Source organism: Calidris pugnax, unplaced genomic scaffold (assembly GCF_001431845.1).
Source record: "Calidris pugnax isolate Ruff unplaced genomic scaffold, ASM143184v1 scaffold102, whole genome shotgun sequence".
In the NCBI taxonomy this organism is placed as follows: domain Eukaryota; kingdom Metazoa; phylum Chordata; class Aves; order Charadriiformes; family Scolopacidae; genus Calidris; species Calidris pugnax.
Window position 1 is genome coordinate 5,832,141 of NW_015090846.1, and position 12,822 is coordinate 5,844,962.

The 12,822-nt window shown below is 55.7% G+C and overlaps 1 protein-coding gene across 5 annotated transcripts in view; it reads left to right on the plus strand.

Annotated features, from left to right (window-relative positions):
- Positions 1-11,029, plus strand: part of ADGRD2 (adhesion G protein-coupled receptor D2) — a 28,241-nt gene extending 17,212 nt beyond the window's left edge. For 3 of the 5 annotated variants that reach the window (XM_014942782.1, XM_014942783.1, XM_014942781.1), the window contains 6 exons: positions 3,127-3,168; positions 3,382-3,435; positions 3,777-3,921; positions 4,446-4,504; positions 6,983-7,013; positions 7,824-7,988. In XM_014942782.1, the coding sequence (XP_014798268.1) occupies positions 3,127-3,168; positions 3,382-3,435; positions 3,777-3,921; positions 4,446-4,504; positions 6,983-7,013; positions 7,824-7,939 (447 nt within the window). In that variant the 3' untranslated portion in view covers positions 7,940-7,988. Of the gene's footprint in view, positions 1-3,126; positions 3,169-3,381; positions 3,436-3,776; positions 3,922-4,445; positions 4,505-6,982; positions 7,014-7,780; positions 7,989-10,254 lie in introns of those variants that run through there. The other 2 variants (XM_014942785.1, XM_014942784.1) reach the window with 2 other exon arrangements.
- Positions 11,030-12,822: the final 1,793 nt, after the last annotated feature.

The following is a 12,822-nucleotide window of genomic DNA, read 5'->3' on the forward strand; positions in this document are numbered from 1 at the left end:
GGGATACCCACACACTCAGTCCTGTCCCTTTGCACTGGGCATTCAGAGTTTTCAGAGTCCCTTGCCCAGTGTGTGGGGACAAACCCTGCTCCAGGGGATCCAAGTCAAGAGAGCAACTGAGTACTGCCCTCCAGACCATTGGGATCCAAAGAGCTCCTCACCCCCATCTCCCTGTTTTTTTTCCTTCAGATTTAGTAGAAATTGGCTCCTGCTGTAGCTTTCCCTTACGGAGCAGCAGAGCTCGCAGTGCTTCCCTCTGGCACACTTGGCGGGTTGCAGCGTAGCATTGGCCCGGCTCTCCAAGGGTGAAATGCGGGCGTTATCACCACGTGCACCAGATGGGTGGTTGCTCCAGGGATGTTCTGGCTGTGGCTGGCGCGGGTCCAGCGGCCGGGTGCTGCTCACGCACATCCCTCGGCTCTCAGATGGGGGTGTTCCAAGGCCAGACAAGGGACGCCTCTCCACATCTCCGCCATTAAGGATATCAAAGGGTGGCAGGAGGTCTGTCCTAACTGTAGTTAAATATAGCATCAGTTCTCCTTGCCTCCTCATGCTATGCTTAAGTTATTGCACAGAAGAGAACTCGAGGCTCAGTGTTGTGATGAGGTGAGCCTGCGTCCAGCCCAGCCTTCATCCTCCGTGGGTCACTCGGCCTCTGTTTTTCCCTGGTACCAGCAGAGGGGCTGTGGGATGCTGGCTGTGGCAACATGGATGCTGGGCACATAGGTTTTTTGAGAGACAAGGAATAACTCCTGAAATGAATAAACATGTCCTCTGGATGATACATCTCCTGAGACTCCTTCTCACAAACCACGACAACGTCCACCCTGGGTGAGATAGGAGCTGAGGTGTTTTATGGATCAGGATTTATTTTCTGCCCTTGCTTTCTAAGTTATTGCTGCTTTTTGGTTTTCTTCTTTCTCCTAAAGCTCAGTAGGAGTCGTGGCTGTTGTGTGGACAGTCGAGGTTTGCCCATGAACATGCTGTGCTTGTTTGGCTCTGTCCCTTTGTTACCACCTTCAGGTCAATTCGCAGGTTACCCCGGAGGAGGAATGCTGGTGGGAAGGTGTGGAATTGGGAGAAAGCAGGGACAAAGCCGTCCCATTTCAGCCCCTTTGCTGACTGTCTTAGGGATCGCCTTGGAATTTCCTTTAAGGCCGGCGTGCTGCTTCATCCCTGAGCCTTGTGCAGGGAAGCTTTGCTGCTGTGCTTGTTTGTTTGTTTGACTGCTTTCTGTTTATCTGTGGAAACCAAAGCCTGTCTTCAAGGTTACTCTGTGCGTCGACACCAAACATGACAACTTCTTCTCCAGCCAGGCAGGAGGGGAATCCAGCCAAGTGATGGAGCCGTGCTGTGGTGGTGGTGGCTGCGGTGGCCACCCCTCAGGCTGGCGAGTGGGAACCTTCCCTCCAGCCCAGGATTTCAGAGGGAGCAGCACCGACACCCTGCCAAGCACCCACTGCTGGGTGGAGGTGTTAAAAAATGTGTAGGTAGAACCCACCGGCTTCATTTGAAGTCATAGAGCTGGAAGGATGGTCCTGAGGCTGGCTCAGGGCAGGGACTTACAGAGCCACTCACTGTCTCTGGTGAGAGGGGAGCAGGAGATGGTGCTGCTCCCAGCTGGGCGGTTTCTGGACAGACGGACTAGGCAGGAGCATCCTTTCTGCTCTGTGGGCCCCAGAACGTGCTATGCTCTCAATCATAGCATCACAGAATGGTTCGGGTGGGAAGGGACCTTAAAGATCATCGAGTTCCAACCCCCTTTCCATGGGCAGGGACACCGCCAACCAGCCCAGGTTGCTCCAAGCCCCCTCCAACCTGCCCTTGAACCCCTCCAGGGATGGGGCAGCCACAGCTTCTCTGGGCAACCTGGGCCAGGCTCTCACCACCCTCACAGCAAAGAAGTTCTTCCTGAGATCTCGCCTGTGGCCGCCCCGTGCCTGCCCTGCCGTGGGTGGGGAGCAGCTGGGACTGGGACACTGGGGGCCCTGGCGGGGGAAGATGGCAGCAGGAGGGCAGGCAGGAGGGCAGGCAGGAGGGCAGGCAGGAATGGGCTCCTCCAGAGCAGCATCTCCGCTTCCGCCCGCCACTGCAGCTGGGCCTCCTCTCCTTCCTCGCTCCCCTCCCAGCCGACCCCGCGGCTCCCCCCTCTCCCCGCGCTCATCCAGAATGATTATTTCAAGGAAGACCTGCCTTGGCAGCCCGACCAGAAATCTGGTCTGGGGGAGTGACCAGCATTGCTGGCTGAAGGACAGGTCATGGCACGGCGCCAGGGGACTGCTACCATTACGCCTGCCAAGAGCTCGCAGATGAAGAGCGAGGCTCATTGAAGACAAGATGGATTGCTCTTCTTGCTGCGGCTGATTTATCTAGCTGCGATAACAAACACCCCACAGATATAACATAAATCTGGTGGACCAGATAGGGCTGCCTTAAGGCCAAAATCGTTGGTCTGGAGCTGTAATTAGCCCCAGGCTGTGGCCTCCAGGCCCATGGGAAGGGTTGTCTGGATTGGGGCTGAGCAGAACCCCTGGGTCTGCACCCCACTGGATTTGTGTCAGAGGGTCCTGTTAACGCTGTGGTCTGTCACTGTGTGGGACAGAGGGACTGTCCCTGGCATCATGTGGCACTTGGTCTGTGGGAGGTTGCCGAAAGCCCCCCCCGGGATCGATGCTCGGTGGGAAGGGAGGTCTGCTTCCCAGATCTCAGCTCCCCTGGAAATTACTTCCTGGTGGTTTCTGGTTTTGAGGCCTGAAGGAGGTGTTTCCTGAGGGATTTTGGATGCACGAATGACCAGGGGCACAGGAGAGCTTTGGGAAGCCAAGCGCCTGGTGAGAGGCGCCTGTTCCCCCCGAAATGAAATGGAGGAAAAGGAGAAGGAGGAGGGACGGGGCATGGACTGTCTCTCCTTTGAACTCTCTGTGAGGAGCCTGGTCTCAAATGTCATTTTAAGGAAGGTTCTTCCCGCCCAGCTGTCCCTGGCTGTGCCGTGCCCACCCTCTGTGCCCCTGCCCCTTAGCCCAGGTCCTTGCCCATTGTAGGGCTCATCAAACCCATTTTGTCCCATGCCAAGTGGCACAAAGCAGCCGTACATCCCTAACCCTGCCTGTGCTCTCTCCTTTTCAGGGCCTGTACATATTCCTGGTCTATGCAATCTATAACAGCGAGGTAAGAGGTGCCCCTGGCTGGGGCTCAGTCACTCGTCACAGCAACAGTTTATTAGCAGTTGGGGGGTAGCTGGGGTTGTAGTGGGTGCAACAGGCAGCGTAGCCCCGACTGTGCTTCTGGGCTAGCGGTTGTGTTTTCTCCATGCCTTGCTGGAGGATCTCTTGCTCTGCTAGAGCTCCTGTGGTCCCCTCTAATGCCCTTGTTTTGCTCCAGGTGAGGAATGCCATCCAGAGGATGAAGGACAAGAAGAAAGCCCTCTCGTTCACAGTGAGTTGCAAGGAAGCCCTGCTGCCCCTTTGTTCACCAGAGGAGGGCAGATGTACTAGATGTACATTTGGACTCCTTTGAGGAGATGATGTCAGAAATAAGTCTTATTTTTCTCATCTTATGGGGGGAGCGTGGCAGAATCTTGTCTCTTTGCAGTCCTGTTGGACAGCACAGACCCAAAGATAATCTACCCTGATGAGGCAGCAGCCTGCTGTACCTGGGTGGGATGGCAGTCAAAGTCTCAGGGGCCGCAGGGCAGATGAAATTGATGTTGGATCTGGATCTAGCGAAGACTCATGTTGCAATTTTCACTGTCCTGTACCTCTTCCCTGTCATTACAGAACTGCTCTCATCCCATCAACTATTTATCAAGTCCAAGAAACACAACCTCCTGGGAGACAGGGAAACTGAGCCCTTCTGCAGCTGAGAGTGCCTTGTCGAGCCCTGTGCAGAAAGACCCTCCAGTGAAGAACATCACCAACAAAGGTAAAGAGGGTTGCCATTGCTGTTGGCCCAGGCCGTGTGATGAGGCCACAGTGAAATGTGGTAAAATTACTCATTTGCACGCTGTGCCTCTGTGAGCACTCGGGGTCTGGTGCTGCAAATGCACCACGGGATGAAGGATTCGCAGGAAAGGCAGGGACCATGATGTGGATCTCAGAGGGACCAGGTTCGTGCCTGCGGGCTGGCTGGGTGTGGGCATGGGGGGTCTCACCAGCATGTTACGCACCGTTGCATTCTCTTGAGGCAAGAATCCATGTCTGTGTCTTACAATGAATTTTCTGGGGAAGGAGAGGCAAAGGTGGCAGTAGGAAATAGGGGTTTTAGCTTCTAGAAAAAAAGGTGTTGTGTGCTCCAGCCAGTTTGTGGGTGCAATTATGCAGGTAACCTGTTTGGTCCCTTTGCTCCAGTGGGAGATACTTAGGGGACACAACGCACTGAGTTCTTGGTAAAGCATGAATATTTCTACTCCCTGATCTTCAAACTCATTGTGCTGCTTCACCCCCTAGGAAATTTTGGAGCCAAAATTCCCATGGGGATTTCATCAATTATGTCACCCGAGAGACCGGTATGTAACGTCTTCTGTTATTCTTCCACCTTCACCCATACCCAGAGCCCAGTGGTTAGGTAGGAATGGTGCCTGGTGGTTCCAATGAGGGGCTGGGACTGGGGCCACCTGGTAGCGTTACCAGCTCTTGCACAAATGCAGTGGTTTGTGTTCAGTCCACCTCAGAAGCTGCTTGACTTACCCACCCCATGCACAGACTGAGGGTGACACCGATCCCCTCTGTCCCAGGGTGTCAGAGAGGTTGCTGGGTGTTGCTGAGGGACCGGGCAGCGCGTTGGCACCACAACCCTGCTCTCCTACTGGGGGTCAGTCCAACACACCGCCTGCCTGACAAAACCAAGAAGGTTTTGATACACATCCTGAAGACTCTGGTTCGTTAAGATATGTACTCATTATCAGCAGTGTATTGATTTAAGTCATTTAAATAATTTGAGATGTATGTTTTCGTGCCCATAGGGGCCACTCCCGGTAGTCAAACCAGATGCAACCGAGTGTTTGCTGTCTTCTGTAGGAGCATAAGATGGAGAGCAAGGTGGGCTACTGGCAGGAGCTCCTGGCTGGTGACCTGCCGTGGCTGTGCTTGGCTCAGGAGGTGATTGCCAGAGCTGGGCAGGGGCAGGGAGAAGAGGACAACAGGGGAGAGAGCACATTCTGGGGGCAGGAGAGGAGGGGGTCCCAGAACAGCCGATTTCCAAGGTGAGCTCACCCCTGAGTCGGTGGGGAACCATCCCCCTGCCACCGGGAGGGTAAAGAGAAGGACCAGTGAATTTTGGCCAGTAAAGCACCAAGCAGAGGCTGGTAGGGACCAGGGCAGAAGACTTCCCCAGGGACAGCAAAGGAGAATGAGGCAGCAGGGACTCGCTGTCCCTGTGGTGGGCGAGCTGTGTCCCTCTGGGGAGGGCAGGCTGGGTGTGCAGGAGTGTGATGGAGAGCTCAGCGAGGTAGGGCCTAAAGCAGGGAACAATTTTAATTTGACTACTCTGGTACAACTTCCATCTCCCACTATTGAAATGATCATCAGTCCTTGTGCACTTGACATACAAGTGCTGTAATTTCCTCAGAATAAAATCCAACACTACTTTCATATGAGTCTCTCGCTGAAGGATCTCTCTCTCCCTCTCTAATATTTATCCTTTGAAAACCTGTGTCACATAGACAGCTCTTATTTATCCAATAGATAATACTTCTATAGCTGGCATATCGTTTTGAAGCCACTCAATAAAATCCATATTTTCATCTCTTGTGATTTATATTGTGGTTAATGCCGTTCCTCCCCTCGTGCTGAGCACCCACCGGGATTCACTCACAGGTGATGCTTTTCTCAGCCAGCCAGCTGCTGGCTGTGTAAACTGGGACCAGGGCTAAGCCCCTGGCACCAGGTACGAGACGTGGGCCCATGGGATTAGCCCAGGGGCCTGAGTTTCCTAAGGCAGGGAGCATTAGGAGGCAGCAGATCCCCTAAATGCCAAGGCCGTGGCATTTCCTCACAGGCAAAGACAGAAAGCGCTTTCCTCTGTGTGAGGGTCACCGAGGACTTTGCTGGATCTTTGCTGCTTAAACATTGAGTTTTTAATATACGTGTTTCCTTTCTAACTAACATGGCTGCATCAGAAGGTGAAGCTGCTGCCGGTGCCTGCCCGGGGATGGGGGCTCAGCCCCGCTGCCCATGGGGCGGCAGCGTGAGGGTCCCTTGGCATCGGCATGGGGGTCATGAGGGCTGCGGGCAGTTTTCATCGGCACAGCTGAGCCCCCAGGGGTGCCACCCTCCTCTGGAGAGGTGCTGCTTCCCCTGCTCCTTCCTTACACAAGTCAGTGCTGTTTTTCCTGCTCCCCGGCTAAATGAGTCACGGCACTCGCTGGAGGAGCGGGGAATGTCACTGGCAGCTGCACAATAGTTTGGATGAAGAGAAGATGCTACTTAAAAACGTTTGAAAACACTTAAAATGACAAAACACTGAGTGAGTGAAGATACAAACACAGACGAGATGTTCTTTGTATTTCAGCTTTTTTAAATGTTGTTTGGTGATATTTGTTGCTGCTGGGCTGGGAGCAGGAATTTCACACCTCGCAGAGTATTCGCCATCACTTCAGCACGGGGTGCAGGCTTGTGCATGCTCTTTCCACTGCAGCTCTGGGGGAGAAAGTTCTCTCTCCTCTTCTCCTGGATTTTCCTTGGCTGTCCAGCACGGTCTCCCACCCGCTGGGTCACCCCAGAGGAGGGGTCCCAGAGAGGGCGCATGGAGCAGGGCACAGCTCACTGCCCCGGCACTGCTGAGAGGTGCTTTGTGTCCAGGGACACCCCACAAGGTGCCATCCCTTGGGGACTGGGATGAAGGCTCTGGTTCCCAGCCCGTGCGGTGGCTCGGTGGTTGGGTGCTGGGGGAGCCCCGCTGGCCCCGGGGAGGGTGCTGGTGGGTTTCCTGCAGTGGAGCAATCAGAGGTGTGCCTTCTGCTAACAGATGTTCTCCCCTCTTTCAGGCTGTAGAGCTGACAGCGTTCAAATCCTCAGGTAACATTTGCCTTCATCATTTTCTTTAATTTTTGTTATTGCTCATCCTGGTTTCTGTGGTTGCGTGGTGGAGTGCTGCCCAGAGGGCACGTGAATTTTGCTCAGGCTTTGGGAAACATTTTATTTGCAAACTGCCCCGGTGGGTGCAGTCCTGGCCAGGCTGTTGGGCGATCCGTGTCCCCCTGAACAGACTGAGGGAGGGTATGAAGCCCCAGCAGCTCTGCCAGTGCTGCCTGTGCTGCCTCTCCCCGGCAGCCCCGGTGGCTCAGCCCAGGGTTCCCAAATCACAGCCCCCACCTAGCTTCTCTCTCTGCACCTTCCTTGTTGCTGCTGGTGGGTGTTAGAAGTGCCTTGCTCCCAAAGAAGGGGTGTTCCAACGGGGCTGGATTTATGAGCTTAAAAGCAGCCATTTAGCTGCTTCTGTTTCAGGTTGTAGAAAGGCCAATGTCACCATGGAGGTGGGTAGAATTAAAACCAGAAATCCCTCCTAAGCCCCAGACCTCTGCTCGGTTGCAGTGCTGGGGGGAGGCTGGCCAGACACAGCTCCCTGCTCCGGCCCTTGCGTTGGGCGAGGCACCGGATCCGCCGGGTCTGGGTGTAGAATATTTAGCTTTATGGGTTTTTTAGCAGCCACTGCTGAGTGCTCCCAGCCCTCTCAGTGCAGTCTCTGGATGGGGCCACTCAAGCAGACAGTGCAGTGAAGAATCACCAGGGATGGCTTGATATTATTTTTTTTTTCTGCATTGTTACATTTTCTTTTGTCAAAGGAAGCAGTGCATTAGCAGGTTTCTGATTTTGCTCCACATCAAGTGTCTAAGCAGGGCATGCTTAGACTATTTTCGAGACGATGCCACCCAGAAGCATTGCAGCTTTCCTCCCCACAGTGGACACACGAGCAAGGCAGGAGCGATGGCATCCAGGAGTAAATGTGCTGCGGCATTTCGGGTGGGGAGTGGGGTCTCAGAGACAGCGAGACCTACACCCGGCACGTGCCTTTGTGCTCTGTCCCCCCTCACTTGCTCCTGCACACTTTAATCCAGACACACGTGTCATTAAACTCCAGCTGTGCAAAGAGGCGGGTTTGTTTAGTTTGGTTTTGCTTTCTCAGGTAAGCCCTCGGTATATTTGTAAATATACTGGAAATATACTGGGTCTGCCCAGAGGCTGGTGGGGACACAGGGCTGGTCTTGGTGCTGCTCCCTCGGGCACCGGAGGATGCACAAGGGCCGTGGAAGCAGCCGGTGGGCTCAGGGCAGCGTGGAGCACGGCCACCCTCTTGGTGAGCACCCAGAGCGGCTCCTCGCGCGCCCCAGGGCAAGGGAGCCCTCGCTTGGGCAGTCCTTCAGCCTGGGGTGAACAAGAAGATCTCCTTGAACCAGAAGAGCACTCCTCTGCACACTTGTGTACGTGCAAGCCGGTGTGCAGCACAGTGCTGGTGCCGGCGACGCTGCGCTGCTCCGAGGAGCCAGGCTCAAAGACAAGTGCTTCCAGCTATTAAAAAAAAAATATTAAAAGGCAGTAATGCCCGGCTGTAGTAACGCCTGGAAGACCCCAGGGCAGCGCAGCGTTGCACAGGCTCCCATCGTCACAGCTTGTTCAGCAGAGCAAAATGCTGTGTAGCTCCTGGGGATAACAACTGCCGGGGGAAGCAACCCATAAACCTGTGTGCTTGGTGATGGACGAGAGACAGATCATTCCAACAGGCTCCGCTTCCCTTCCTCTGTTTGTTTTCTCCCATAATAGTTTATTGAAGAGATGTATTTTGCCCCAAGCATCTTTATTTGAAGGTTTCCAGGCAGCTCTAATGAGAATTGGGGTGGTACAGCAGGAGGCTGGCAGGAGCCCTCCCGCCCCGCAGTCGGGGGGAGAGTGGGTGGGCAGGGGGAGCGCTGGACCCCGGGCACCCGTGGGAGACTTGGGGCTTAACTGACCTGCTCGCAGCCTCCCGGGAGAGCTGTGCTGCATCTGGGGTGGGATCCACCTCCCCCCTGCTCCAGCCCCTCAGCCAGGCTCCCGTGGGAGCTGTGGGCATCGCGCTGGCTCCAAGTGTGTCCCTGGGGAAGGTGGGACGTGCCCCCAGCAGTGCCTTAGCACGTGTGAGGACGAGGGCAGATGAAATGCAGGTAACACCAGGCCAGTTTGGGAACCACAGAAACGAGGAGCTCTGTGGCACAGCTGTGGCCGGGAGGCAGCGTAGGCTCCCTCCCCACCCCCAATATTAGGGCTCCCCCCCAGCAAGGACTCAATTCACTCGGGGAGGCCGCCCGTTTCCGCAGTGATGAGCTCCAGCCCAGCTGTACAAAGCTGTGCGCGGCAGCGAGCGCGCTGCCCGGATTCATTACAGCCTTTATGTAAGCAGGGGCTGGCCGGGGGGGGCGGTTCACATATTTGCACAAACAATAAGTACCGTCCTCCTTGTCTTGGCAAACAAGAGCTCCAAGAGGCTTCCACATCCTCCATCTCTTCAAGTGATGGCTGCTTTGTTTCCCCACGATAATTTCATTATTCTGTTTGAATACATTTATATGTTGCTAAGCCACACATAGCAACATGGATCTTGTCTCCACCGCCCAGCCTTTCTGTGATCAATATTGAGTAATTCTGCAACTCTCGTCATACCGCGTTAAATAAGATTGGTTTTGAAATAATAAGGAAATTGTGGATCTTTGGGATTCAAAGCCAGGACAACACCTGAGTGCCGTGGGCACTTGGAGAAACGCAGACCCCCCTGATGCTGACCCCTGTGGTGGGATCACCGCTGCTGCCTGTGCCACTGTCCTTCCCGATGGGCAGAGGTGCCCTGTGCCCTGCAGGGAGGGGGGTCCAGCCCGTGCGGTGTTGGTGCTCTCTGCCACAGTAGTGCTGGTATTTTCATTAAATCCCATTTAAACCTCATTCTTCAGTGCTCTCAGAGCTTGGCACTCTGCAGGGTGGGCTAATTACTGAGCAGGGGAAGAGGAGGTTTCTCCTCCTCAGCTGCAGCCCCACGCAGGGAGGCTGCTTTGGCTCCCTGCCGTAAGGACGGTATTTCAGAGACCCCTAAAGGGGCAGGGGGGGCCGTGGGCTGGCAGAGGAACGGCAGGGCAGGCTGTGCTCCATCCTACGTGCTCTGTCCTGTGGCAGGTTTGGGCTGAGCTTTCTTCCAGTGCACTGTGGGACCCCCACCAGTGCATCCCCCACCCCAGATCCCTGCCCTCCCCTCTCTGCCGCCGCAGCTCAGCCCATCTCTCTTTTGCTTTAGGTTTCTGAGAACTTTCTGGGCCCACAACGTCGAGACTCTTCCAGCAGCCGGGAGGACGGCAGGTCTGAGGAGCTGGCTTCCATGTGGAGGGCTGTCCTAGCCAGGCAGAGTTGTTAGCCCTGCACGTCTTCTTGGCAGCATGTACAGACAAAACCACAGCAGGTCTGGGGTGGCGTGGGGGGGGTCTTATGGGGCTTCGACTGCTGCTGAAGACTGACCCACTCCTCTCCAGGGGTGGGCAACCAACAGGCAGGTATCGCTGTGACTCCTGCCCAGCCTGCATGCCAGCCCAGGGGTCCCCGTGGCTTGTGCAGCCTCTGCTGGGGTTGCCAGCCACCCCATGGCACCATCAGCAGCCTGGCTGTGTGTGGTGGCTGTAAAGCTGGTTTAGCCTGGGGGGCCTGGGGCAGCAGCACGGGATCCAGCCCAGCTTTGCCCGTGGTGGCCGTGCTCAGGCTCCCATGCCAGCGAGGATAGCCACCTTCCCCTGCCCCACGCTGGCCCAGCTCACCGCCCTGCCAGGACAGGGATGGGGACAGGCCACGTAGGAAGCACATGCACTAGGGCAGACAGCAGCTGGCTTCGAGTCTTTTCTAAAGCAGCTGATTTCAGTAGTGTCTTTAGGATAAGTCCCTGCTCTCCCTGCTCCTCCTGGGCTCCCACCCGGCTGGCCTGGCCCCTCACCAGCGGCGGTTGCCTTCTCTCCCTCTGTTCTGGTTGTCCTCTTACCTCCTAGTGTTTAGAGCACATAAAACGAGTTGGGTTTTCTGCTGATTACAATGACAGTAAATGCTGATTTTAAAGGTACCGTCCTCTCCTTGTTGCAATGTGTCCACGGGAATGGGCTCGTGCTTGGGCGCAGCAGCGTGGCCGTGGCTTTACGGGGGCGCAGGGAACCTGTGTGCTGTCTCCTCTGCTGCCTTCCCTGCCCCAGAGCAGCCCGGTGTGGGTCAGGAGAGCGGGGTGTGAGAGCAGACCATCGCTCCTGTGATCAGAGTCAGCCAAGCAGCAGCTCCAGGCACTGGGGTCGGGTAGAGCCATGGTGTGGGGCACTTCCCAGCAGGGAAATACTCACAGACAGGGCATCAAACCCGTGGCAGAGCTCTGTGCTTGCCCCCTGGGTTTGCTGCCTGCCACAGAGCATGGCTCGCTGGGGGCTCTCAGCTACAGTGACCACCAAGGGCTACATGAAAAATCCCAAGTCTAAGCTAACTGCCCATAAATGCTGTCATTCCTGAGCTCATTCGCAGAACACTCTATAGCAATTCCTGGCAGCGCTTTGAACCAGATCCTGAGTCACCGATGCCTTGAATCACACCACAGCAGTGACACCCCCACACACAGCCACAGGGTCCTGCTCCCACCAAAGGCAGGCGACGTACCTCGAGAGTTATCTGTGGGACCCGGGGCCAAGCACTGCTGGGACACCAGGCAGGACATCCCAGCCTGCCCACGGGGAGCAGGAGGAGGGGTTGGCACCAACAAGGAGAGGTAGAAAGACAGCCAAAAAAGACAAAGTCTGCCTTTTTTAATAACTGCAAAATTTATTACAGTGGTTTGCTCCTGACAAGGAAGTTGGTAACCTCCTGCCTGGGAAGGAAGGGTGGGAAAGGGGAGGGATGAGAAGGAGAAAAGGATGTGAGAGACAGAGAGAGAGAGAGACACTTAAGGACACTTTTCATTTTCTGAAAATAAAACATCTTTTACCTCCCAAACCAATTTCTCCAGTTCTTTAAGTTCACAAAAAGAAGGTGAAACCGAACCACAGACTTCAGGAGGAAAAATGCACAAACATGTTGAAAGCAGAGACAAACATGCTCTTCTGCATCTAACAAGCTTCCACGAGCTGCGTGGCTCCGGGCGCAGCGTCTGCAGCTCCTCGAGGCGCCGGCTCTGCGTGGAGCCACGGCAGACAACAGCCCCCTCAGAACCAGGAGCAAACACCCGCCGTGGAAAACACACCTGAACCAACCCCAGCCGTGCTGAGGAGCCCCAGCAGAGCCAGGGGGTCTGGCCATGGCGGGGGGGCCATGCTGTGCTGCCCAGTGGTGGGGTGGGAGGAGAGGAGAGCGTGGCTGAGACCAAGAGAAAGCAGCAGTGAGAGTCCAGTACGTCCCAGCCTGGGGGGCTGCAGCCCCAGTGCTACCCAGTGGTGTCTGTGAGCCCCTGTCCTGTGCTGGGAGAGGAACTGGCAGCTCTTTGCTCGTGGCTTTGGCACAGCATTTGCTGTCACCCAGGGACACAGCAGAGTGTGACTCAGGATCTGGGGGCTCAGCTGGGCCTGGCATGAAGCACAAGACAATTCTTATTACTCCTTACCCATGTATTTGGGCAGGTAACTGCAAGAGGGGGCTGCAATGCCCCCCAGCTCCCCGAGTCCCCGGGCACATGCTGGCACGGGAGCAGCTCCAGGCTGTTTGCAGCCTGGGCCCTGCACCTCCCTCCTGCCCCGCTGCTCTGCCACCGTCACCTGCGGGCAGGGGACAGGCTCCATCCCTGTCCCATTCTTCCCCTTGGCTGTTCTCCTGGACACAGCTGATGGCTGGAGCGAGACAGGACCTGCACTGC